General features: G+C 46.5%; 1 protein-coding gene across 7 annotated transcripts in view; it reads right to left on the bottom strand.

Moving 5' to 3' along the window:
• RALGAPA2 (Ral GTPase activating protein catalytic subunit alpha 2) overlaps positions 1-27,881 on the bottom strand; it is a 1,855,355-nt gene that overhangs the window by 855,674 nt on the left and 971,800 nt on the right. For all 7 annotated transcript variants that reach the window (XM_085612413.1, XM_085612412.1, XM_085612410.1 and 4 more), the window contains one exon: positions 1,756-1,814. In XM_085612413.1, coding sequence (XP_085468539.1) covers positions 1,756-1,814 — 59 coding nt within the window. The remainder of the gene's footprint in view (positions 1-1,755; positions 1,815-27,881) is intronic.

Below are 27,881 nucleotides of genomic sequence, written 5' to 3'. Positions count from 1 at the left end.
AGAAGACACAGTGCTCTTGTCTCATACTTCTCGTTCCATATGTCTGTATGTAGCTCATGTATTCATCTATATGATAACATATGTGTGCACAAAAACAATAGCTGTATTCTTGTGTTATGTCTAGGTGCTAGTGTCTTGCCTGAACGAATAACAAGGGACATTGTTGTTTGATCTTTTTAGGTGGTACTCAGACTAAATCCCAGGAAAAGAACAGAACGTTAAAACATATGCAGGTTCCATGTGAAAGTTCAATGTGGCACAAAGGCAAGCATGTTTATATAGAAACGTGGGCAAAAAGATAATAGCGGCCTACCGCGTGCACAGTTAGGTTTACATAGGGAAAACTACAATGGGTAATGCAGGAAACATACGACAGAAACAGCTGCACAAATCTCACAATTAACATAAAACCCAACATTTCATTAACCCCAATTTCCATGTTCAATAAAAAAAAAAACTCCGATGCCCGTTGAGGCAGAACTCCTTGACTGCTCAAGCTGCTTACAGTGAAAGAACTCCATGGTTTAGCTCCTATAAAACCACTGTCAATGATGGAAGATGGATAATTTGAAAATGGCACCGACATACCAAGGTCTCATTACAGATATGCCATTTTGTTTTATTAACAAAACAAAAAGCTTTGAAAAACAACTGAATTATTCCAACTCTGTCAGTGGATGGTGGGAGTATGCCCATAAGTTATACACTTACAAAAGAAAGCGGAAGCACAGCCATGAGAAGAGCGAAACTAGTTTGGATGAGACAAACCCCATTCTCTTTTATTCACCTTCCACTGCTAATTTATGAAATGTTAGGCATGTCCTGTTCCCACTACCAGTGCCTCTTAAATTGGTTTGTGAGCAAATGGAAAACATTTTTATTCACAGGATAAGTGAGCCAGATGAAAATCAGGACCGAGAGCCATTACTAACAAAAGTACCAAATTATACCTTCAAACAGGCTCACTAGACCCCTTCGAAGGTTTCTTTAAATTCAGGTATGTTATTTAAAAATTAAACATAAAAGAGAACTTATAAACAATGTTAAGGGGGAACGATGAAAAGGCGCTGGACATGGCGCGTGTATGGGAGGCACTAGTGGTTGAGCTCCAAGGGTGGGGGACGGATGTGGTTGAGGATGATGAAACACTGGAGCAACCTGCAGAAGCGCAGTCATAGAGAGGTACTTGGTGGCACACGCGCGATGGCAAGAGTACCCCACTTCTCCCTACAGCTCTGAGCCTGACTGTGGGGGTAGGGAGTGGCCCGCAACCAATAACACGGCAACTTAAAAAGAGAGAATTATCCTTATACCTGGTATTTTGGCACACTGACATGGGGGAGGGTGTATATGCATATGGGAGTGCTGACGGACAACGAATTGCTAGTTGGTTGTGGTTTAGCTTAGGTTATGCATTGGTTCATAGCAGCTGGATATGACTGTCGGCACGATGATAATTGATGACTGTAATTGTGACTGTGTAAAGCAATAAAAATTGTTTTTTGCAAAAAAGAGAACTTATAAACAATATGTTTTAGAATAAAGACGTTAAGACTTCAGGATTAAGTAGCGGTCTTCCTTCTTGCACTGGCAGTTGGAAAGTGATGTGCATTAAACATTCTAGATGTTTTATTCTAATGTTTCTTCAAGTCTGATACATTATTCTAAGCAGTGACTGTATGAAACATAGGGATATTTGTTTATACCTCAATCTTGCATGTGTCACATAGCAAGTTCTGCAAACAAATGTCATACCTTGCATTTTGAGTTGGCTCTTCTCTTGCATTCTTCAGTAAAATATTTATGAGATAAAACTACAAAAGAACAAACGTCATTAGTAAATAGGAATTTCAAATTGTAATTAATATTGACATTTCAAGAATGGAAAATGGCAACATAAAATACTGAATAGGAAACTATTATTAGAGCAAGAACAATTCATCAACACATAGCAGTAAAACAACATTTCCCAACAGTAACAACAGACTATAGAGTGTCTCAGGTATTTACTTTGTGGTAACACTGCAGATAATGAATAACTCTGTCAATCACTTTAGCAGATTACCAGTTTGAAATAGCATAGGTAAATTGAAAACTTATTCCACTGCTTCGTGTCAAAGGCCTAAAAGATGGCTTAGTTTTGATCTAATGCATTTATTATCACCAAAATAGGCACAATCCTGTACACAACTAGAGCCATTTGTCCACAATTATATTCCTAACAGAGTGGTAAGAAACACTAAGGATATTCCAGCTGCAAGGATCATCTCCTATAGGAAAGGCTACATCATAACAAAAACTTATGTGATATTTGATGGTGGTCACACCTCTGGGTGATCTGCAGGCCATTTTGAAGTTCTCGAATATGTCTCTGTGGTTTCTTCTTATTGTTAAGCAGGGCACTGACCAACTTCTCCAATTGGGAATCTTAGTCCTCAAATGCCAGTACTGTTCCCTGTATGGTGTCAAGCTTAGAATTCAGGGAGGAGGTGTTTTTTTATCAATCGTCTGGAGCACTTCAGTTAAATTAGAGTTGTAACTGCAGGGATAATAATTCTCAATAGTGTCATATACAAATTGAGACTTGTCGTCCTCATCCTTTATATGTTTTCCATAGGGCTTCCTCGATGTGAAAACGTTTCTTTTTCTTCCCATTTTTTTAATGTATCTATTGAGGGATGTTAAATGTATATGCATAATTGTCACTTTAAGATGGATGTCGCTTTCACAGTGTGCCAAGAACAACCAAGCAGCGCACTGGTAAGACAACTTCCACTTCTAATAAAACATTCTCCGCTCCTAACACAGCTAAGCTATACATCTCAGATATTGTCACAAGGGAACACCTCAGCATGTGCTCCACAAGGCAACAGTGGCTGCATACCTCCCGAAAACCATCACTTCACTGCCAGTGAGCCTTCTCCTCCATGTGTGGTTATAGTCTACTACAATATGGCGGCCAGGAGGACAGATCTTGTGGTGAAACATACAGCTTTCAATTTTTCATCTCCACCATTTCTCCACACTCTCACTATCCTCATGCCTAGGGGTAGCAGCCTATTCCATAGTGGAGACACACTTCAGATACTCAGAAGCTTCATGTGGCCGATGTCTTGGACTCCATCTTGGCCATGCTCTTTGGAGGCTATATTATTAAATGTTTATCATTGTTGAGGGCTTAAATGAGAAAGTTGCCTTTTGCATGCTATTGCTGGGGAAATTGCTCGGATCCAATCTGGCACCTGAATGATATTCATAAGGTGAGCAATCGTAAGTTGAGGAATCTGCACGAAAAGGTATACATCAGAAAAAAATGCATGTCCATTGAAAAGAAAAATAATTATTTCCCCTTTGTCAATTTGAGAAGCTCCTTCTTTCTCTTGTGCACAGTTTTTACAATTTCTATGAGAAGGATGGTAGCAGTATACATCCAAACTTAGTAGTGTACAAGCTACATGCCAAACTTAATTAACATATAATGATTTCATCCACCTACCCTCAGAACTGACTAATGGAAGGACGGTCTGTTGGTTTTTTTCTGTACCTCCAGAGATCCCAGCCCTCATGGCTCAACACTTCATTTGATACTGCCAGAGCTGGGGTGAATCGTCTTGCCAGCAATTGATAATGCATGTATGTGAGAAATGGTCATTACACTGTCACTTGGACACAACAGCATGATGTTTACCTGGACCAACGCTTGCAAATGAAGATACTTTTTACCAGGAAAAAAACACTGAAGAGTAGTGCTGTCGAAAGGGTGGTAGGAAGGGCAGACCCATTCGATTTGACTCTCAATGGGGTGATGCTCTGCAGAAAACAGACCCAGCCAGGATGACAGACAGATGGATGGATAGTGACCTGATCGGGGTCACTGTGTGTGTGTGTATAGTCACTGCTGGTAGTTAATCATGCAATTGACCATATCAAGGCCAGGATGGGCTTCAGATCCTGGTAAGTGCTAGGTGGTGGATCGTTGAGACATAGTAATACTAATGTGTTGGAAAACCACAGAACATTCAACAGTCATTTAAACAAGCCAGATCCTTTTACTTTTTTTCAGAATTCCCATTTCTGATGCTGGAAAAAGGGCATTACTTGCGTTTTTAAGAATATACCTATTGAAAGGGCCAGAATACACCGGACATAATTACCTTAGATAAGAAAGCACTTTACTCAATTGAACACAAGTAAAATAAAATCCAGTTTGTTATATTCTTCATTCGCTCTTTTACCTCGTTTCCCCTAGCCCCTCAGTAATGAACTCTCTCAAAATGTTGAGGTGTGAGCATTCTTGTGAAGACAGCTGAGGCAGCTTTGCCGATTCCAGCCTCAGATGTTTATCATTTGGATAAAGCCACCTCATCTCTTAATGTCTTACTGGCTTCCACTTTGTAACATCGATCTTGGCAACAAGGATCTGCTGCTTCTGCTTGCCATCAAGTCTGATGTTGGGTAACCCTGGGTGTAGTTCGCATAGTAGCGTTACACGTAGTTACGCGAAGTGCACTTTGCACTACGCGAGATACGCGTAGCACTATGCGAACTGCGTTGTTCGCGATGATTGCACAGTGCCGGATGCTTGTCCGCACTGTGCAATGATTGAAAACTGCATCTTGCACAGTGCAAGCTGTCGTTTTCTGCCGCTCGTGTAGATTTTTACTCGAGCGGCAGCTTTCTCAACGCAGACTGGTAGTTTCTCATCGCGAGCAGTCGCGAGCTTACGCGACCACTAGCAATGAGAAACCTGACCTCCCCGCGTTGAGAATCTCGCTGGGAGGTTTATTTTCCACGCTCGCGATCGGCAACTTGATGTTGCTGATCGCGAACAAGGAAAAAGTCTCGCCGGGATGTCATTTTGCTCGCTCGCGGTCGCCAACTTGATGTTGAGGACTGCGACCGAGCAAAAAATGCCAGCGACGCTACGCGTTTTTGCACTGTGCTACGTGCAATTCGCGTAGCGCAAAGTAGCATAAAACTAAGCAAACTACGCGAGCGTAGCGTAGTTGTCCGCCCAGGGTTAATGTAGGGCCGCAGCCCCGAGTGACATCACATTTTGGTGCCGTACTTTCTCTACTGCCCGCCGCCATGAGGCATGTGAAAAGGAAACCTGCCCTCTCTGCTGAAGCTGTATTTGTGGAGCTCACTGCATGCCACATCAAAGTTGCGTCCTTTGTCTAGCCTACAATCGGCAGGAAACGCCTGTCAGAACATTCTTAGTTCGGCAGCTTAACTTCTAGTCAGAAGCCTTATGACGTTCCAAGCCTTGTTATCACAGACAGAGCACCATTTTGTGTACCATTGCTCCCAATGGAAATGATGTATTCCAGAATCTAGAGTTGGCATTCTGAGTGTCTTTCCACATCACAACATTATGCCACCTGCCTTTTAATACTGAATAAGCTTCAGCTATACAAGATTCATTAATTATTACAAAACATTGTGTGGAAACAGATCGGTCTCCCATTTTTTTAATAAATGTTCAGGGTACATAACTTCCAATTCTACTTCTTTCATTCATATCATATTGAACTTTAGTACTTTACACATCTCAATAGTTACCTCATACTTCAAGCCATTATCTTTTCACTGAGCAAGTTACATGTAACATACAATTAGACTCACCACAGAAATTCCTCAGACCAAAGGTGAAGAACCACTACCATGGAAAGATAAAAAAATTATTTCCTTGCATATCTAACTGCAACAGATGCATACAAAATGCCAGCTGAAAGAAGCAAATGCATTATTCTACTCTCACTGCGCTCAAAGGGTAATAAATCTTCAGATCACTTATAAAAGCAAAATCCCTAGAATACCATCCTAAGTATGACAAATAAAAAGAAGCAGTGTTGATATTAGAAACACGATTTAAAACTACCATCAACACAGCCTTAGAAAGGTACCCTTTTACACAAGGAAGCAGAAGGACAGAGAAACTTTTAATGAATTGTTGACAACCAAAAGAAGTTTATGTAATACTTGCAATTTTGGTAACTCTACTAAAGAAATTAGATGTGACCAACTTATGGCGGAGACGAACAATAAACAAATCCAAGAATGCCTGTGTCTCATGGGGATCCCACTTTAGAGGAGGTTATCAATTCAGCCAAAAAATAGAACAACCCATGATCTTGGTAAAGGGGGTTAATGGGGATCATCTTGTGGAAAAAAGAGATTGAGATCTGTTTTACTAACAAGCCAAGCACACTAGAATTGTGTAAAAATAACCACGTACAATACAAAACCATTTTGTTTGAGATTAGGGAATCCCTTACACATGGTCAAATGTAAAAACTATCCTTCATATAAAGAATGAAGCATCTGAGAATGGACTGGTCATTGTGCAAAGGTTTAGTGTGACTCAAAACAAATAGGCAAAAAAAGAACTGCACATATAACAAAAGAATTTACTTCAAATTTTGAAGAAAACTACTAAGGTAACATTGGAAAACAAGCATTAAAAATGCAATAGGTCTCGCAATTGTTTTAGTTAGAGCTATTGTCATTGTAAATGACAATGTCTTTTACACAAAGATAGATTGAAATGTTTCAAAATCTCAGCGCGCTTTCACGTCGACATTCTTCAGAAAAGTAACAAAATGTCCCGGGGTCCCTCACCCGTCCGAATACTGGACATTCGGGTAGTAGAAGTTGCAGTCGGACACGGGCAGAGATAAGCCAGAGATGCAGTACATTCGCTAGAAGAAATGCCTGCTCCAGCTTGGCTCTCCCTCCACACCTCTGTCAGCAGTAAGAGCGGCTCTGTGAGCGGAGAGCCTTCTGCACACTGAACACCGTGCACCACAGAGGGGTCTGTTTATTCAGCCTTCAGATTTCCTGCTCAAGTGTTTAGATCTGACAGAGGGGCACTCCTGCCTTGACACGCACCAGCTCCCCTCCCCTGCTGGTGCTTTTAAGTAAACTTGATTCGGTTCTTGGCCTTGCTTTAGAGGCGGTCACAGCCCGGTGGGTGTACAGCAGGGCAGAGACGGTAACCATGCTAGCCCTGCACCGAGCACAACGACAGAGAAAGGGTGGGGGAGAGTGGTATTTATAACCTCCGAGCTGTGAGCCGCCTGCAATGATGAGGCTGTGCACCCAAGCGGAGCTATGAAAGGGAAGAGTCCGAGGCCGGGGGTTGGGGGTGCAGAAGTGCTGGGGATGAGGGAAAAGCAAGAGGTAACAGAGGAAACAAAGTGGGGAAGGAACAATCAAAGAATACAATAAAAGGAAGGGGGAGCGCTAAGAAGTGTGAGAAATATATGGTAAGCGACTATCGGGGAAGGGAAAGAGGGCAGAGAAGAAGAAGCAAAGGTAAGGGATGGTGTAAGGGCCATGCAAACAGCAACAACGTACTCCTACCTGCCAACTCACAGCTGTCTGCACCGGGAGCGCATTTCGAGGTGCAATGTACGGCCGCTCGTGCAAACTCAGACAAAGAACCGAGAGCGGCATTGTGAAACAAACATAGTGCGTGTTGACTAATGATGGAGACTAATGCCGCACGTAAAAGATCCAGTCTGGGTGGGCGGGGCCAAAAGTGGACAGAGCGGTAACAAGGAGGGACTAAAAAGCCTCCTTTACAATAGAAAGCCAGCGTTTACCCTGAACTATGACACAAGCCAATGGGAAGAAGGGGCGTGGCTTCAAGTCCCCTTCAGAAAGCGTATTGATGACAATAAGCCCTCGCAGAGTAAGGAGCTCATGCGCGCTCCAGTGCTAGGTCTGCGAGACCTAAAAAGAATGTTTCTACTTGAGGACAACTTGGACACAGATCAACTACAGACACATATAATAGAATTATCGGTCATAATCGGTTTAGGATCACCATTCAGCATCATCTCAAAATCTTACTTTAACTCCAAACTAGCTGCATCAGTTAAACAAATGTTTGCACTAGATGTTAAAGCTGAAGCACTCGTTTATTGTAGAATTAACTTCTTGGGATACTTGATTGCTGACACTGCCTTCAAAGGAAGATATGAAAGAATTAAAATCTAGGTAGCACATAAAGGAGCAAATGTATTAGGATGGAGGGATAAGAAAACTAAAATTCACACTGAACCCTTGTGCAGCAGGTATATTACATGAATAGCACTTGTTACAAAGCATGCGTTTTCTACGCATGCCATTACAACGCAAGTCGTAACAACGATGCGTTGTTACATCCCATGCCATTACAACGAAAGTCATTACAACTAATTTCTGGGGGAGGGGGGGAGGGGGGTGGGCCAGAGTTTGGAATAGTTACATTTACTATTCCAACTCCAGTGTGTGCAACAGTAGGGAAGGTATTGGACTGAAAATCCAACAAATCCAACACCTTCTGCTCCCTACAGGAAGTCGTTGTAACGACTTGCGTTGTAATGGCATGCAATGTAACAACGCGTCGTTGTAACGACTTGCGCTGTAATGACATGCGATGTTTCGCATGCGTTGTAAGCGATGTTTCCCATAGTATAAGTGGTCAAGGGTATCACATTGAACCCCTGTGTAGCAGATCCACTATTTATGATAAAAAATATGGCATGAAGGAAAAAATCCTTGATTAGTTTCCAGAGATGCTCAGTGAAACAAAATTGGCTAAACGCCTGTGACTTGAACAATAAATTTAGCTAAACAACTGAGCCATGACCATAAGACAAATACAGAAAGGCTTTCCATTCAGAGTACAGAAAGATCAACGCAAATTATTGGATAAACGAAAGACAGGTTATATTGTTGAAAAAACAAAATATTCTAACTGGATGTCTCCTGTAGGCCTGACAAAGAGTAGAAATGGAGACATTAGATTATGTGTGGACCGCACAGCACTCAATAACTGCATCACCCTAAATAGTCCTCCCTTGCCTAAAATAAATGACATACCCTAGCTAATGGAAGGAGCAACCGCATATTTAACATTGGATTTACACAGTGCATGACACCAAGTAGAGCTGTTGAAAGATTCAATATAACTAACAGCTTTTATCAATCCTTTTGGTGTGTTTCAGTACAAAAGGATTCCGTTCAGACACACGTTAGCAGCACCCCACTTTCAACATATAATGTAGCATATATTCAAAGACATGGAAGACTAAGTAAAGTGTTTCCTGGACGACATCTGATTTTTTACAAGAGGTATTAGTGAAAATTTCAAAATCCTCAAGGAAGAATCTAGATGACTGTCAGAAAAAAGTCTTGATCTTGATGTGTGCTGAAAAAATGCAAACTATTTGAGTAACAAGTGGACTATATGGGTCATAATCTATCTGCAAAGGGACTTTTCCCCAAAGTTTCATTAGTGGATACAATAATTAATGCCCCTTCTCTAAACAGCAAAGATAAACTAATGTCTTTTGCAGGCCTTTGTGAATACTATGGGAAATTTGTGTGAAACTTAAGAAATGGAACTTCTATGTAAATTCCTACACAAAGGTGCAAACTTTGAATGGGAGCAGAAGAAACAAAAAGCATTTGGTACATTAAGAAACAAATTATCAATGCACACCTGTTCTGCAATAGGAAACGCTGCATTATTTCAGTTGATGCAAGTGCATACGGGTTGGGTGCTGTACTTTCACAGAAATCAGAAAGTTCTGAATGAGTATTGGCACGAAAACCTTGAATACAACTAGGGAGAAGGTACTTAGAGTGCGAACTTCGTTTTTGTGCCTGAGCCACCAAACATTTTATACACTTTATTTGGGGCAACACATTTACCTTGAGCACAGACCACAAGGCTCTAGTTCAGGTTTTGTCACTAGGAGGTGGCATGAATGCTTCTGCTCGCATAGCAAGAATGAGTTAAAGCCGAAAGAGTAATGCTTTAATATAGCCTTTCATCACAGGTAACAGGAATGAGCCAATAGACTGCTAGCCGAAGTTACCATGCCCTAACGGTAAAAAGGATGCTGTTGATGGAGATACTGATGCTGTTTCCTGAGTGGGAAATGTGCATGTGTTACACGGAGAGAAACTTAATGAAGAACTTAGGTTATTAGAAGATGCCAGAGATGACAAATTCAAGCTAGTTAAGAAATAGAAGTGTGAAGGGTGGCCATCTCGTAAGGGGTTGAAAGTGTCTCTTCACTCCTTTATTCAAGTAGCCTCAGAATTGAGTGTAGATGGCAATTTTGTTTTTCGTAATGACAAATGTGTAGCCCCAGAAGGTATTTGTGAGACTTTGTTGAAAACATGTCATAAAGGAAACATGGGAACGTTTGCTTTAAGAACCTACCGAGGAGTAATTTCTAGCGGCCCGGAAATGGATGTAGCTGCAGACCATTTAGTAAGACAGTGCTGCCCGTGCGCTAAGAAGAATTTAAAAACATTTACAAATCCTATGCAGTCTGTTCAGTGGCCTGAGTTTGCTTAGAAAAAGGTGAGACTGGGCATAGCAGATCAATTTAACCCCTTGTGTGCCCCGCCCTTTCCACGCCCTGTGCCGGGCGTTTCATTAGCGGGCGGGACTCATGACGAGATAGTCTCGTCATGGGCACAGCGCAACCGCGGCCCATGACGAGACCATCTCGTCATGGGCACTCAAGGGGTTAAGACTCTTACATCAAACATCAATATGCTATTGTCCTCATAATTACCATTCCAGGTGGGCAGGGTCACGTTTTCAGAGAGAGTAAACTATGTCTGCAATTCTGGATTTTGTTTTGTTGTACTTCTCGAAGCGGTCATCCTCTTATATCTGGGGAGGGTTAAAGCCCTTTAGGCACGGTCTACATCCCTGGACTCCAAAGGCTTGATGGGGGCTTCCACACAGGCAAGATATGGAAGGCCAGATTAGCAGAGTTTTCAGGCTTCTTCCCAGCCTAGAGGAAATAAGCAGCAGTGTGCTCCATGTTGTAGAGATACTGAAGCTCTAAGGCCAATGAAAGTGTAACTCAAACAAAAAAACAAAAAATAATCAACACCTAGTGACATCTGCCCTTAATTTACCTGCCGAGTCCAATAGACCTCACTTCTCGATACAGACATCAGATCGCAAATCCTTCTGAATTCATGGTGAAAAAACGAATGGTTAATCACCCCGAGTCTCAGGACACATCAAGGGTTTCCCTGAGAAGCAGATTTAAGATGTCCCTCATGATCAGGTTACTAAGCAACTGTTGCCCCTAAAGGGGATGAAGGTCTAAGGGTCACCACTAGGTAATTATAGTTAGGTCTGCTTTCCCATAGACAGAACTTTTTTTGGTTTGCTAGAACTTTGGGCCCGTTTGACAAACCTTCACAAAACATTCCCTATAAAAAGTTCATCCACCCGTCAAGCGGGGACTGAGAAAAAAGTGGGAAGTCCCAAAATGCAAAATCCCCACACTTTTTTCATAGACTTCTTTAAGACAGGCTAGAGCGAAAACTGCTTAAAGCAACTACAACAAATTCGGCAAAAAGCTGGGCCTTGGTCTACCAATTGTGCTTTTTGTGATTTTGTGTAAATCCATTCAGTGGTTTTTTAGATATCAAGGGTAAAAAATATATAGATATTTGGGCGGTTGGACTCGCAAGAATGTCCGAGACTCGCTCGAGAGCGCTATTTTTAAAAAAAATAGAGCGCTCTGATTGGCCATGGGAGCTTTATTTCCATTGGACCATTTTGCTCCCGCAGGGGTCAGACTCCTGTGAGAGCGAGTGCTCCGATTGGATGCCAGCAGTATGAGAAACATTTTGCTGCCAGCCATTACAGGAGTCGGGGACTTAGTCCCCTGTCCTGAAGTTGTAAAATAAATATATGGATACCCTGACCCCCCCATATACCTATGAGAGACAGTGTCCTCCCCCTGGCCAGAAAAGAAAAGAACAGCAAAAAATGCAGCAATCCAGCGAGTCTCTCGCAGGATCCAAAAAAACAAACAAACAAAAATAATGACAGCAGGCACACATTTAAAGGGATAATGACCCCGGGAGCCAACCCCCGGGGTTGATTTCATATATGGGATGGGGGATGCACGGCACCCCTCCAGGAGCCTCGGAAGGCCCTGGGAGCCCACCCTTAGGGCCTAAATTGACAAAAATGGGAAGGAGGCTGTGCAGCCTCCCTCCCTGTGCCTCAGTTCACCCCCAGGGCCGACATTAATATTTATGTGCAAGGGCACTGCACGTCCCCCACCCCTCCCGGAGCCTTTAAGAGGGCCCGAAAAGCCCACCCCTGGGGCCAAAAATGCACACAATGGGAAGGGGGGCAGTCTATTCCCAGAACCGGTTCAGTAGCTTTGTCCCTTTGTGCCCACCCCCGGGAAATAGCGATTTTCCTACCCGCAGCGCTGCAGGCAGGGAAACTTGTGTTTGCTCTCGCTTGGGGGGGGGGGGGCGCATTGTCAAATCTCCTGCCAAGCCGCAGCAAACACCAAGTCCGCTCTCAGCAGGCAGGCTTTTTTAAAAAAACAGTCCGCTGGGAGTTGACTTTTTTTAAATCAGTTTCATTACCTGATCTGAATTGGGCAGGGAAACAGTTAAAAAGATTGCTACCGCCAACAAGCTCCATGGGGGCGGGAGCAATGCCGGCTACCCCTGGATGGAGGGAGCTGGCTGGGGAATTGGGGTTCCCCCTGCAGCCTCCAACTACAGTATGTTGAGGGCACCCACCTTTGCTTGAGCCGGAGGATAGATCCCGGAGCTGAAATGGTCCCGGGGAAGGGGGGCTAAGTGCTCCTCCCCCTTGAATATACTGCCAGGCCCCGGGGGATGTGGTTCCCATGGCCGAAATCGTACCGGGGAAGGGGGGTCTCATGCTCCCGTCCTCCTTGAATACACTGCTGGGCCCGGGGCGAAAATCGTACCAGGAAGGGGGCTGCATGCCCCCTTCCCCTTGTCAATTGTGCCAGGTCTTCGGGGATACATTCCCAGGGCCTGCTTGCCCCCGCCTCCTCAAATATACTGCCATGCCCTGGGGGATGGGGTATCCAGACCCAAAATCAGTCCGGGGGTGGAGGGGGGGGGGGGGGGGTGTTTCATGCCCACTCCCAAATATAGTCGGTCCCCGGGGGCCAAATTGGCCCGGGGAGGGGGTCATGTGCATCTCCCCATATAAATTGCAGTGGGCCCCTGGAGATGGGGGGAGAACATGTGCCCCCCCACTCTTTCATTTAAACGGGTGGCTCTGGGGGATGAGGTTCCCAGGGCCCAACAAGAATTGGGGATGGGGGACACACAGCCTCTTCCTCCCCTTTATTTAAATAAGTGGACCCTCAGTATTTGGTCCCTGGGGTCAAAAACGGCTCGGGGAAGGAGCCCCTGCGGCACCCCTCTTCTTTCATTTAAAAATAAAAAAAAGGGCCCTGCGGGGTGGTGTCCTCAGGGCCAGGTCCTCTGGCCAATGACCAACTGCGACAGCCGATGGCAGTGCACAGTGTGGGGCTGGCAGTATGGAGGGGTTTTGGCTGTGGGGCCTGGTCACAGGCCAGGCCCTGCAGATAACGTCCCGCAGTGGGGGATTGAATTTACATATAGTAATTAAGTATTACTTTACGTTAAAAAGAAATCTAGAAATTTACTGAAAAAAACAAAGGTTAAAGTAACATTATTGTTAGGTGTGATAAAAGGATCCTTTTTTTTATTTTAATTAAAAAAAATTCTTAGAAATTCACACAAAAAAACAAAGGTTAAAGTTATGTTATATTTAGCTGAATATAAAAGTGACAACATTAACATTTTGAACTAAAAAAAACCCAGAAATTCACCAGTTATAGTTAGAAGCGATAACTATAACTTGCGCCTAAGCCATGCACTGCTTAGGACCTCACATATGACATCACTCATGACATGTTCAATGACATCATTTATATCACTGATGACATGTTAAATGACATCACTGATGACATCACCCAAGCTTCGTTTACCCGCATATCGCTGTAAAAATTACTATGGTACCAGAGATTCTGACAGCAAGTACAAAATAGCTCAGGAAAAGAGCAGGCATCATTACTATCAACACAAAAAAAAAACATAGCATACACTTTACAGGAAGCATAGTTCACATTACAATTAACCACAGATATATGGGAGACCTTCATTGAGTACAGTGTTGAAACTGTGCACAGCTGTTCAGAAAAAGCCAAAATAGTGAATGCCAATTCCAAAACAAATGGCTTTTATCTGTATCAAAACCCTGACACACATCGAATCTACATTATGAAATGAAGATGATAGCAGTAGAGAACTGAGTACTGTAAACAGTGTTTACTCTATGGAGAGAGTTCATTGTATAACACACTGTTTGCAAAAACTGAAACTCTCATGAGAAATACACTAGAGATTATTCAAAAGAATCTACTAAGCACAGTGTACATTCTATGCAACAGTTGTCAAAAATACACTATTTGCTAACAAATAACCAAGATTTGAAGGTGCTAAAGATCATACTACCTGCATCCTTCATTCATACTGTGGTGAAAACTTTACAGATAGCCCATCTTCTGAAGCAAAACAAGCATGTATACATAGGTTAGTACCTGGTGTACACTCTCTTCTATGTTAAGCATACATTATCATGCTGACATGATTCTCACTAATAACTCAAGGTTGCTTGCAAAAGTTAGTATCTATTATGTAGAATCGTTCTCCTGTTGGAAACATTTTCTAAAGAACCAAAAAGTTGCGTGGAGCATAATGAATACAAGTCAAATGTCACTTGCACACAGAGTTACTCTTGAATGCAAAAATTAATCATGTGTTTCAAATCTCTGCACAGCTATGGTGCATTCAAAGCACATGCATTTTGTAGACACACCCATTAGCTGGACCAATGCAGTACAAAATTACGTAGAAAAGTAAGACAGTAGTTACCCAGCACTATGTAAACTAAAACTAACTAGTACGCTCTTTGGGTGAGTGATGCAATCAATGATGTCATAGAACGTCATGAGTGATGTCACATGAGAAGTCATAAGCAGTTCATGGCAGGAGCGCTAGTTATAGTTACCACAAAAAATGGAGAACTCTGATTTCAGAAGGTTTTTTTTTTATATCGTTCTTTTATCTCTACCGTTCTTTAAAAAAATTGACTGTTTTGTGAGGTGGGTCAAAGATAGATACCAATGTAGACCACGTCTCAGCAGACATGAAAACATCAAGGTTTAGGTCAGAATTCACGGGTGAGGCAGCACCACGTAGTAGGTGGGAAGGGAGCTGACCTCTCATCCTCTTACTATTCCCTATCATCAGCACCCAGTGCTTAATTTGAGCATGTGGTTTCCGGTGCTTGGCACTGGCACTTAATTGTCAACACCAGTACTCATGGCAGTCTATCACACGGTGGCGCTCTCTGTTCAATTTAGTGTTGACCAGAACAGTGGTTTATTAATTCAATATACATAACAAAATACTAATATCTGCCGCTCAATCCATTCTTTTTTTTTTTTTTTTTTCTTTTTTTTTTTTTAAACCTTTATTTTATATCAGTGACACAGCTATTCAGCCGACATCCCGGAGGTACGGCAGCTTGAGAAGTTCAACACATGCTTGCGTCCACATATCACTGACAGGAGAGCTAAAGGTTCTATTTTGCATAAACATAAATACAACCCTAAACACAAGCAAGGCGAAAGGTACTGTAAACACCAAGAGAGGTTCCCATCGGGGGGGACGAGCCCCATCACGTCCAACAGGCACTGATCTATAGTAAGGGAAAGGAGGGAAAGGCAGAGACTCCAGAAACAATCACATATCAGCGGGAAAGTCAAAGCCGGAAAAGGACTAAGGGGAAAGTTGCTCCTCAGGCGGATCCAGGTCGGGGGGCAGGCATATGTCCCCTCTGTACTGGTTCCATGGCCCCCACACAGCATGCCATTTCCGAGGGCGCCCCCGAGCACAGTACACTGTCTTCTCCCTAAACATGCTCCAGTCCATGTTTTCCATCCACGCTGTCAATGTGGGCGGCCTATCGGAGCCCCACAGCCGAGCGATATCGCGCTTGGCTACCATGTTCCCCAGGGTCACCCACTGAGTCTGTGCCGCGTTGTGGTCAGTAGGGCTCCAGACATTCAGGAGACAACATCTCGCCTCAGGCTGCATAACAATTCCTGTCACCTCCCCCATCACCTCATGGACTTGCCTCCAGAACTCCATAATCGCACCGCATTCCCAAATAATATGGAGGAAGGTACCCACCATGCCACAGCCTCTCTTACATAGGCCCTCCTCAGAAAAACCCATGTGAACCAACCTGGGCCCCGTCACGTAGACCCTATGGAGTATTTTTAGCTGCACCAGCCGCAGGCGCGCGGGGATAGCGACCTCTTTGGGAGAAGAAACTGCGTACAGCTAATCTTCATAATCTAGTTCAAGGCCGTCCCTTATCCATTGGGCGCGCAACCCTAGGAGAAGATCCGCCCGAACATTGATAAGCTTCTTATAAATGAGCGAAATCGTGCTCTCTGGCATGTGACCATCCAGGATCCGATCCTCCAACGGGGAGGACTCGGGCACCTTCTCCCCCTCCACAAGGACTGACCGCAAGGCGTGGCGCACTTGTGCGTATCGGAAAAACTCCGTGCTCCCCAGCTCGTATTCCTTCTGCAGCTCCTCGAACGACTTTATCTTACCCTTAACCAAGAGGTCTCCAACCCTGGATATGCCAATCAAATCCCATTTCTCGAACCCTTTTGTGCGCCAAAGCTTCCCCAGAATCTCGGAGTCGAACAGAGGGGTGGCAAGGGTAAGCTTACCCCTCCAGCCCAGCGAGTCCGTCGCCACCTTCCACACATGGACGGCCACTCTGGTGGGCCCCGTGAGGGTGAGGTCCGACGATTTCGAATGCAACGCTCTGTGGTAATTACCCCCACGGAGCAACCAGCGATCCATGGCGAAGCCAGGGCTGAGCGCCGGACCATAGACACCATGGTTAATCACGCTCAGCTGGGTGGCCCAGTAATAACGTCGAATGTCTGGAAGCGCGATACCACCGTCGTACCACGGGAGCGTCAACTTAGCGACTGCGATACGCGGACGCCCGTCCCATAATAGCGCGCGCTGGTGGCTTTCGATCTCACGGAAATAGCTGGCCGGGACCAGGTCAAGAGTATTCTGCAGGGCATAGAGGAAACGGGGAAGGGACATCATTTTAAACAGTGCAGCGCAGCCAAGGAGGGAGAGCGGCAATCGCCGCCAGCCCGCCACATCCCGCCGCAGACGCACCAAGGGAGGGAGCAAGTTCTTCTCGTAGCGCAAGATGGGGTCGGTGGAAATATAGATCCCCAAATACAAAAAGCCCTGCTGGGCTATCTGGATCGAACAGTTACGCGGAACAGGCGGGACATCCCCACACAGGACGTACAAGTGTGACTTCCCCCAATTAATAACTAGGCCCGAGTTTCTACCGAAAGATGTCAAGACGTCACAAACCACTATCAGAGATTTCTTAGGCGAGGCAAGATATAACAGAATGTCATCAGCGTAGAGTGAAATACGGTCCTCGTGGTCAGGCGACCAGCGAAGCCCACGTATATCCGGGTGCCACCGTATCCACGCAGCCAACGGCTCAAGAGCAAGGGCAAACAGCAACGGCGACAGGGGGCAACCCTGCCGGGTGCCTATCCCGAGCTCGAAAGGTGCCGACGCCCGCCCGTTCACCACGACGCTTGCAAGAGGCCCCTCATACAGCAGCCTCACCCACCCCACGAATCCAGGCCCGAAGCCGAATTTGGCCAGCACCGCCCACAAGTATGCCCACTCTACCGTGTCAAAGGCCATCGTGGCGTCGAGGGACGCCACAATAGCCGGCTCTCGTATCGTACCCGTCCTGGCAATCACTCCGTGGAGGCGTCTAAGGTTCAGTGCAGTGTTACGGTGCGGTATAAAGCCCGACTGATCCGGGTGGATCAAGTCGCCAAGTACCCGGACCAGGCGGTTCGCGAGAATCTTGGCAAGGATTTTCGGCTCGACGTTGAGGAGCGAGATCGGCCGATAGGAGCCACACCTATCCCGGGGCTTTCCGTCTTTATGTATTACCACGATCGTCGCCAGCCGTTGATCGAGCGGAAGAAACCCGTTCCTCCGCGCCTCCACAAACATGGCGGTCAAGTGAGGAGCAAACTTATCCGGACAAAGCTTGTACAGCTCCACCAGCAGACCGTTTGGGCCCGAAGCCTTGCCGGAGCGCAACGCACGGATAGCACCTGCCACTTCGTCTACAGTGATATCACCATCGAGGTCCTCCCTATTAATGGCGGAAAGGCAGGGCAGAGCGATGTCACGCAGAAGATCACACGAGTCCTCAGTCGATCTATCCGAGACCGAGGCGTATACCGTACGAAAATAGTCTGAGAAACACCGGACTATACCGTCGGGATCAGTGACAACCTCTCCCCCATCCGTCAATAACTCCAGCACCACACGATTAACACGCTCCTTTTTGTTCAGCCATGCCAGCAATTTCCCGGCCTTATCTCCAACATCATACAACCGCCCCTGCTGCTCCCTGTGAAGGGTCTTGGCGGCATTCGTCACCAGATCCCTATACTCCAATTGCTTCAGGCTCAAATTGTGCAGCGTGGACGTCTCAACATCCCCTTCCAAGGCCAACTCTAAAGCCGCTATCTCGTCCTCCACTTGCATCACCTCGGCGTCTCTCCGCCGCTTGGCGGCCACTACCAGGGACAAGGCTTCTCCTCTCAGTACAGCCTTAGAAGCCTCCCACAAGGACACCACGGAGTCGACTGAGCCCTGGTTTTCTCGAAAGTAATGGTCAACTGTCTTCAGCAACGCGCTGCGCAGCTTGGGGTCCCGAAAGTACCAGGGGTTAACGGGAGCCACCCTGCCCCCCGCCACCCGGCCCATGTCCAGACGTGCCCACACCGGTGAATGATCTGATATGCCCCGTGCCATGTGCCTAACCTCAGTTACCAAAGAGGCATGTGCCGCTAGAGTGAGCAGATAATCAATCCGGGAGAGACTCCCGTGGGCCCCGGAGTGGAAGGTGTATTGTCGCTGAGTGGGGTGCCGCAGCCTCCAACAATCTACCAAGCCAAAAGTATCAATAAAGTCGGGAAGCCACTTCTGAGCCCCCCCGGTGTCTCTGGGCGGGTGCCTATCTAGCATTCCAGAACCAACCGCATTGAAGTCTCCTCCCACCACCAGCATCCCTTCGGGGAGTTCCAACAAGGCCTTGCCCAGATCAGCAAACGTGGAGGCCTGCAAGGCAGGAGGAACATAAACAGAAACCAAAACCAACGTTCTGCCCTCCCACCTCCCCGACACGGCCACAAAGCGCCCCCTATCATCAGCAATGGTGGAGTCAACCTCAAATGGTAGGGAAGCTCTGACAAGTATGCCCGCACCCCTGGAGCCCGAGGAAAACCCCGAGTGAGCGATGAATTTATAGCCCCTTCTGTTAAGCGCATAACACATATTCCCTATAAGGTGGGTCTCCTGCAAGAGGACCACGTCTGGCAAGGTCCGTTTCAAAAATTGCAGGACTATCCCCCGTTTTATACGGTCCCCTAGGCCATTAACATTCCAGCTGAGTACGTTTAAGCCCCTATCCCCCATCCCTGAACACAAAGAGACCTCCCCCCCCCCAGAGAACCACAATCGGACAATTCTGACAGCCATTGCTACGCCTTGCAAGAAAAAACAACAACCCCAAACAACAACCCCAACATCCTGAAACCCCCCCCCCACCCTGCACCCCTGCATCAGCTTACAAAGCCCCCCCAACTTGCAGTGTGCCTGTCGCCCTACCAAAAACAAATCTACAAAAAGCACCCCAAGGGAGGAAAGAGCCCCTATCTTCCCCCCGCCGCCCTCCCATTACTGCAATAAGGTGCGAGTCACTGTCCAGGGCTGAATCGAAACAGGCCAGCACCGAGGGTATCACTTCTGTCCGTCCCGGTCGCCTTCCACCCCATCCACGCTGTCCCGGCCGGGCTGTCGCCGAGGGAGTGCATCCAGCCAGTCCCCTGCCATGTCCGGCGATTCGAAGAAGAAAGTCCGATCCTCATATACCACACGCAGCTTAGCGGGAAAAAGCATAGCATACTTCAGGTCCATATCCCTAAGCCGCCGCTTCACCCCCAGGAAACTTTGCCTTTGTTTCTGCACCATCTGGGTGAAATCAGGGTAAAAGCTCACAGAGGCATTTTGAAAAGGCACCGGGCCTGTCACCCTCGATGCTTGCAGGATAGCGTCCCGATCTCGAAAGTGGAAGATCCGGGCGACAATCGGCCGCGGGGGGGCTCCCACCTTAGGCCGTCCGCCAGGCACTCGGTGAGCCCGCTCCACCGCGAAAAACTTGCCGAGGCCCTTCGGCGCAAGATGATTCACCACCAGGTCCTCGACGAGGAGGTCCACGGAGAGCTCCTCCGAAGTTTCTGGGACCCCAATAATGCGCACATTATTGCGCCGGGCCCGACCTTCAAAGTCCTCGAGCCGGCGAGCGGAGAGGTCATTCGCGGTTCGTAGCTTGCGGACCTCAGCCTGGAGTTCCGAGACATCGTCCGCGAGGCCAGTAGTCTTGAGGTCCAGGGACTTGACCCGTTCATTGGTTTTCCCCAGGTCCGCGCAAATCAAGTTGACATCGACCAAAATCATGTCCACCTTGTGCGCCAGGGTCTCGAACTGTCGCCCAATCGAAGATTGCATCCCATCTATCGCCCCCTTGATATCCTGCAATGATAACTCCGAGGCTGGGGATGAATCGGCCTTCTGTGCTTCCAGCGACTGTCCCGATCCACCAGGCGACTCCTTCTGCTGGGCATAGCGATCCATATTGTTGGATTGGATATAGCCTCCCCGCCTGGTAGTCTTAGACCTGTCTGCCTCCGATTTGGTCGACATCTCGGACAGCAGGACGGTCAGTCGCAAAAGGACGTCCCTCACTCAGGTAGAGGAGACAGGTACGACTAAGTCTTCAACAGCCAGTCAGGACCGGGTGGAGGTCTTCCAGACAACAGAGGATCTGTATGACGCACTCCCAACCCGGAGCAAACAAAGGGCGAGAAAGCGAAAGTGAAAGTGCCACGGCATCCGTCCGTCAGTTCACACCTCCCAAGGCCGCTGTTGTTCAATTAGTGGCCGGGCATCCTGCCGACGCAAGCCCCTGGCATCCTTCGGAGGTAGGCCGCAATCTTCCGCCGTGCACAACTTCGGTCCCCGGTGGGCGATCTTGGCCCGGACAGCGTCAATCGCCCCAGCTGTGACTCATCTACAGGATTCCGTGCATGAAAATCAGGATTTAGGACAGGATGAGTGCCGGAGGGCGTGAGGGTAGCGGGAGCTCAAAGCTCACGCGGCCATCTCGGTCAAGCGCTAGGCTCCTCCCCCCGCTCAATCCATTCTTATAGCTTTTGGGGCCTGGAATAGTCTGAATTGTCACACTTGTAGGAGTGTAATGGTTAGTAATTGTGTTGGTACTGTCATTGGCATCCCTGGCTGGGGCAGTGGGTGGTGTCAGTTGCAGTGCTCCCACCCCAAAAACGTGAGGGCCCTGGTATTTATTATTATTCTTTTTTTAACAAAACAAGCACTGCCAGCACTAAAATCAATCTCGCAAGGCAGGAGGGCATTGAATATTCCATTTACCAAAGGTTAGCCATAGTAGATGTCAAGACAATAAGATGCTGATCTTAGTTGGTGGGGCAGCTGAAATAAAATCCCACTCAGAGAGGAATAAGTGAGTGCCCCAACAATCACTTATATCTCCAAGTTACCCGAACCAAAACCCTAACCGTGATAGCTAATCAGGTGAGGGGAAGCAGGGTTCAGGTTAGTTCAACCAGTTTTAGCTCCCTATGTAATGGCAGAAACAGACAGGAAAGCACACCTGGAGTACCACAAGTTGTCTTGACTGCTGCCTTCTCAGAGTAGAGAGGACTACCAGGACTGTGAATTACAGAAAACCGAGCCTCTAACCAAAAAGAAAAGTAAGGAGAAAGAGAAACCAGTCAAAGAGACTAATCCTTTATGGAATATTCACTTGTTTGGGATATGGAGTAATAGTCCTGAGAACCTAACTGCACTGAAGATATCCTACCTTAAACAGTGGCGTAGCTGGTATGTCATGGGCCCTAGTGCAAGGAAGGAAACTGACCCCTTGACTTCAGTATGAATTATAAAATACAGCAATACTCCGGGTTCAGTGCGCCTCTCAGACCTCTGGGACTTGGTACCACAGCACCTGCTGCACTAGTAGTAGCTGGTAAACAGCGTTTACCACGCATGCGTAACAATGAATGCCATAAAAACAAGGTTGTTACAACGACCGCGTTATTTCACATACCATTACAACGCAAGTACGAACAACGACTTGCGTTGGGGGGCAGAAGGTGTTGGATTTGAAATCCAACACCTACCCTAGTGTCTGCACAGACTGGAGTTGGAATAGTAATTTATACTATTCCAACATCCAGCGCCCCCTAACGCAAGTCATTGTTACGAATTGCGCTCTAACGGTATGAGAAATAACAACGCGGTCGTTGTAATGACCGTGTTGTTATGGCATGTGGTAAATGCATGCGAAAAATGATCACATATTCGTAGTAGCTACGCCCCTAATATTATAACAGAGAATTTTCAACTATCACTCCAAGGGTTCCAGTGGCATCTTTAAACCACGCCATCCGGCATAAAGTCCCACACATCTCTCCGCGTGGCAAGTTGTCACTTTTCCATCTCAGGATTTATTAGATGCCGCACTGATCAGCTCTCTGTACCTCCACTACTCTCACCTCACGCCCACACACACTCAATGTGGACTGCTGCTCTCTGTTACTAAGTATCATCTTGTTCACCTTTACATTTGTTCCACACCCTTAACCCAAGGGTCTGGGTTAAGAGTCAGACCCTACAAGGATACATCCGCCAAGTTAGGCACTAGTGTGCTTCTCCATCTGCTGGAGAAGCATACCCTCTGAGAAAAGATACAGCATGGATGTTTTTCCTTGTTTGCCTAATGCCACGAAAGCTCACACAGGTCCCTATCTCCAATGGTATGTGTAGCACTTCGTCTAAGTCTTCCAGTCCCCTGAGATATCAGACTGAACCAAAAAGAAATATACAGGGAATATAACAGGATGTTCTTTTTCAAATCCGCTTTGATCCTCCCACAAAGCATTCAGTTTTAAAAACACCACGCTTCTAGTGATCATCTATCCTCCTGTTAGTTATTGTGGAAGTCAATCTGAATGACAGGCATTCTGGCCTGCTTTTGGTGCTCGAGACTCATATATGATAACAATCTTAGTCTGATCTGCTACCAAGGTAGAAAACCCCTCAATTTTAGTAACAGGACCATTCTAGCCTCCGACGAAAATCAGGCACTCAGTTTGAAGGAATGGTGTGTGCGAGTCTGCTGCCAATATTCAGGGTCCTTTAGTCATTATGAGGTGCTGGCCTGCTCCTATTGTCTGAATCTCCAGTTTTGTGGCACTGAGGTCCAAGCATGCTATCAAAGTCTAGACCAGTGTTTCTTAACCTGTGGTCCTGGGACCCCTGTGGTCCTGGGACCCCTGGCAGTTCGTGGCGGCTTCAAAATGTACATAATATTAACAAATGAGTAAAGTGTACAAAAACGAAAGAAGCAACTGTAAAATGTAAAATTTTAAAATGTTCTCTAAATGAGAAGAAATTTGAATTGGAGACTAAAAATTAAGTTGGAATGCTCAGATTGCTTGTAGGTGCATTAAAAAGAATAGAATATGGACGATGGGTGGCAGCAGTTACATTTAGAAAAGCTCCAACCTTCCAATTAAAAGTAAAAAGTGGAGGTTTTTTTGTAAATTAAATAAAGCATTTCATCATTCATGTATTTCTTCGATGAATACTTGTGTCTTTATTTTTGTGCATTGTTTTGAGATTCAAATCCTCCAAATTGCTTACGTCTGGGCCACGCCTTCCAGTAACGGGGGTCCCCGGTCCCAAGTAATGATCAAATGGAGGCCCACAGAGGTAAAAAGGTTAAGAACCACTGGCCTAGGACAGTACAACCCAAGACTTTGTAAATTCTTCTTTGTTACCTTTTGTAGGCATTCAGTGTAATGTCTGTAGGGTTCTGGTGCTGCCCTTCTAAGAGTGCCTGGAACTGGCAATTTTAAGTACAGTGGGGTTCCGGTTCTGGCCTGATCACAGTGTCTATGGTCCTCTTTTAATGCAAGTGGGCTTCTCCTGCGCTGTGGGTCTCTTTAAACCTCAGTGTTAATGACTGGGATTCTGTCCTGCTTCCATTCTATGCCAATGTGTGGGGACATTATTACAAGTGTCCTCACAACCCTGGTGAATGCATGAATGAATGGATTATTTATATAGCGCGTACAAACACCCTAAGGCGTCTAGCTTGGGTAGCTCGGTCTTAAATGCAGTGGGGCTTAGGCTTCTTTACAATGTCTCGAGACCGTCGGAGGGACTCCTGAGTTGGGACCTCACACAGAGCCCAGGCTCATGGACCTCAATTCACCGAAATGCCAGGGGTAGCAGAAGTGACACCACACGCCCTTTGACCTCCACTTTCACTCACATACACATGAAGAGCTTTCCTCCAGTGCATCCTATTTTAGGAAATATAGATAGAGGGGAGAGGACGAGTTCTCTAGTATGTTTGGATACTTTTGCTCCTATCTCTCTTGAAGACTCCTCTAAAGCTATTTTAGCCTGCAAATCAGGATCTCCCTTCGACCCATGTCCCCCTCTGGTTTTACATATTGCGGTAGAACTCATGAATCCTATCATTAATAGTATTATTAATTCATCCCTAGCCACTGCAGAGGTCCCCAATGATTGGAAGCTTGCCGCTGTTAAACCACTTAAAAAAAAAGCCCTTGCCGATCCCACCACTCTTTCAAATTTACGCCCGATCTCCTTATTGCCGGTGATGTCCAAGCTGACCGAAAGGTTCGTAACTAAACAACTTATGAGCTTCCTGGAAGTAAATAATATCTTACATCCACATCAGTCAGGGTTTCGCTCAAGTCATTCCACCGAGTCTGCTCTGCTGTATACAGCAGAAACCCTTCGCATGGCCATGGACCAAGAAAAGGAGGCGGTCTTAATTTTACTTGACCTGTCGGCAGCCTTCGATACGGTCTCACACTCCATCTTAGTGGACCGGTTGGCTGCCGCAGGAGTGGCTGGGACGGCTCTGGCTTGGCTGGTTAATTTTCTCAGAGACAGGCGTCAAATTACAGTGCTGGGCCCCTATCAATCTGAAGCAAAGGCACTCAGTTTTGGAGTTCCCCAGGGATCAAGTTTGAGCCCTATACTTTTTAATTTGTATATGGTTCCCCTGGTAAAACTGATTACATCATTCCAGATCAGTACTATTTCGTATGCTGACGACACTCAGCTTATTTTAGTACTGGATAGGGAGCAACCCGATGCTGAGAAAAATCTCAAAGAGTGTCTAACAGCAACATTTAAGTGGATGACTGACAATCACCTTAAGTGTAATGCCGATAAGACTGAGATTTTGCCATTTGGAAAGCACAAGTTGTTTTCCTCAAAGAGCTGCTGGCCTGAGGATGCTGTGGCTCCCCCTAATACCATCACCTCAGCTCGGAATCTAGGCATCAAATTTGACAATCAACTGTCTTTTAAGCAGCAAGCGGTTGCCGTAGCTGGCACCTGTTTCCATATTATAAAAGCGCTGAGGAAATTTTTTGATCTTTTGCCTCTGTCAGCTAGGAAAACAGTTGCTGTAGCACTAATAAATTCTAGGCTCGACTATTGCAATAGCTTATATGCTGGAACAAATAAGTCGGTTCTCCATAGATTGCAAATAGTCCAGCATGCAGCAGCTCGGTTAGTTTTACGTCTGCCGCGTAAGTCGTCAGCCTCAGCAGCACTGAATGCGCTTCACTGGCTTCCCGTTGTTAAGAGGATACTTTTTAAGATCCTCCTAATTACTTTTAGGGCTTTTCACCACCAAGGACCTAAATACCTACAAAATGGTTTTAAACGCTACCATCCAGCACGCTGCCTAAGGTCTGTAGGGCAGAACCTGCTTGTAACCCCCAGATTTAAGCTGGTGACCAGAGGGGGTAAATCCCTCTTTGTACTGGGGACCAAAGCGTGGAATAAGCTTCCTTTTGCTATACGCTCTATGTCCCAGGAAACCCAATACAGGAAGGCATTAAAAACCTGGCTTTTTTTACGAACTGACGCTGCATGTATGGCAATGGTTTAAGAACGTGATGTTTAGCGTGAAGTGTGTTCTCTCCCACCAACCCCCTTCATCTGGGTTGGATGAGCGCCATGATACTCTCTGAGTGATAATGGCGCTATAGAAATACATTTTACATTACATTACTTACACATGCACACTCTCTCGCACAAACACATTCTCACCCGCAAGAACGCACACAACATACATTTAAAAGCTTTTTTTCCTTACCTCAGCTACCATAGAAGGGCATATTCCAGCTTATTGTATTCCAATTTTATTACACTATTAGTGAAAAATAAATGTTATTTATTCACTATTAGTGTAATAAAAACTTGACAGAAAATAAAAAGAGTGGCGCCCCAGTGTTCCTGCCACTGAGTTTGCCACCTCTGAGGCCAGGGGTCGTAAAGGCAATGGTAGGGGTACCAAAGGGCAAGCCAAGGGTCGCAGCTTCAACCCCTAAATGGCGTCCATGCTGCGGCTCTCGTCCAACTCAAGTGCTGTAGACGTGCGTTTTTCTCTTTGCAAATGAATGAAATCGAGGCTGTAGTGCTATATGTGTATTTTTGATATACATCGTGCTGTCTACTCTGCTTTAATATCACCATCACTTCACTGTGACAGTGTGCATCCTATGGCAACAAGCATTGGCATAGCCAATAGGTTTTGCCTTTGGGACCTTATAAGTGTTTAGTTATCCAGCACAATATCCTTGGTGCAACAACATCAAGTGTTGCATGGCTAAACACTTATAAAGTCCCAAAGGCGAGACCAATTGGCTATGCCAATGCTTGTTTTGAGCGAGTAGCTCATGCAGGTTTGCCACTGTGAGGTAGAGATGCTGCGAGTGGTTTTACAGGAGCCCCTATGACATTGCGCCTCTTCAAAATGTATCTTGGGTCTGGTGTAATACTTCTAGCCCCATTCCAGTCTTCTCACACCCAATGCATCCTTAAAAGTCCCAAGTACAGCCGGGGTTGACATTCCTATTACCCCTGCCCTCCAGCGACACTTTACCTGTCACAGGTGGTGGTGGACGTGGTGGACATGGTGGTGGTGGACGTGGTGGTGGTGGACGTGGTGGTGGTGGACGTGGTGGACATGGTGGATGTGGTTGTGGACGTGGTGGTGGATGTGGTGGACGTGGTGGTGGATGTGGTGGATGTGGTGGTGGTGTTGGTGATGGTGGTGGTGTTGGTGATGGACGTGGTGGTGGTGGACGTGGTGGTAGTGGACATGGTGGTGATGGACGTGGTGGTGGTGATGGACGTGGTGGTGGTGATGGATGTGGTGGTGGTGATGGACGTGGTGGTGGACGTGGTGGTGGTGATGGACGTGGTGGTGGTTGTGGTGGTGGTGGTGGTGGTTGTGGGCGTGGTGGTGGTGGTGGTGGTTGTGGGCGTGGTGGTGGTTGTGGGCGTGGTGGTGGATGTGGTGGTGGAGGTTGTGGACCTGGTGGTGGTGGTGGACATGGTGGTGGTGGTGGACATGGTGGTGGACATGGTGGTGGACGTGGTGGTGGTGGATATGGTGGTGGCCTTGGGGTGGATGTGGTGGTGGACGTGGTGGTGGTGGACGTGGTGGGCATGGTGGTGTTGGATGTGGTGGTGGTGGACATGGTGGATGTGGTTGTGGACTTGGTGGTGGACGTGGCGGTGGTTGTGGACATGGTGGTGGACGTGGTTGTGGACTTGGTGGTGGACGTGGTGGTGGTTGTGGACGTGGTGGTGGTTGTGGACATGGTGGTGGTGGTGGTGGTGGTGGTGGTTGTGGGCGTGGTGGTGGACGCGGTGGTGGT

The sequence above is a fragment of the Triturus cristatus genome, chromosome 6 (genome assembly GCF_964204655.1).
Source record: "Triturus cristatus chromosome 6, aTriCri1.1, whole genome shotgun sequence".
In the NCBI taxonomy this organism is placed as follows: domain Eukaryota; kingdom Metazoa; phylum Chordata; class Amphibia; order Caudata; family Salamandridae; genus Triturus; species Triturus cristatus.
This window is presented reverse-complemented; position numbering and strand designations above follow the sequence as displayed.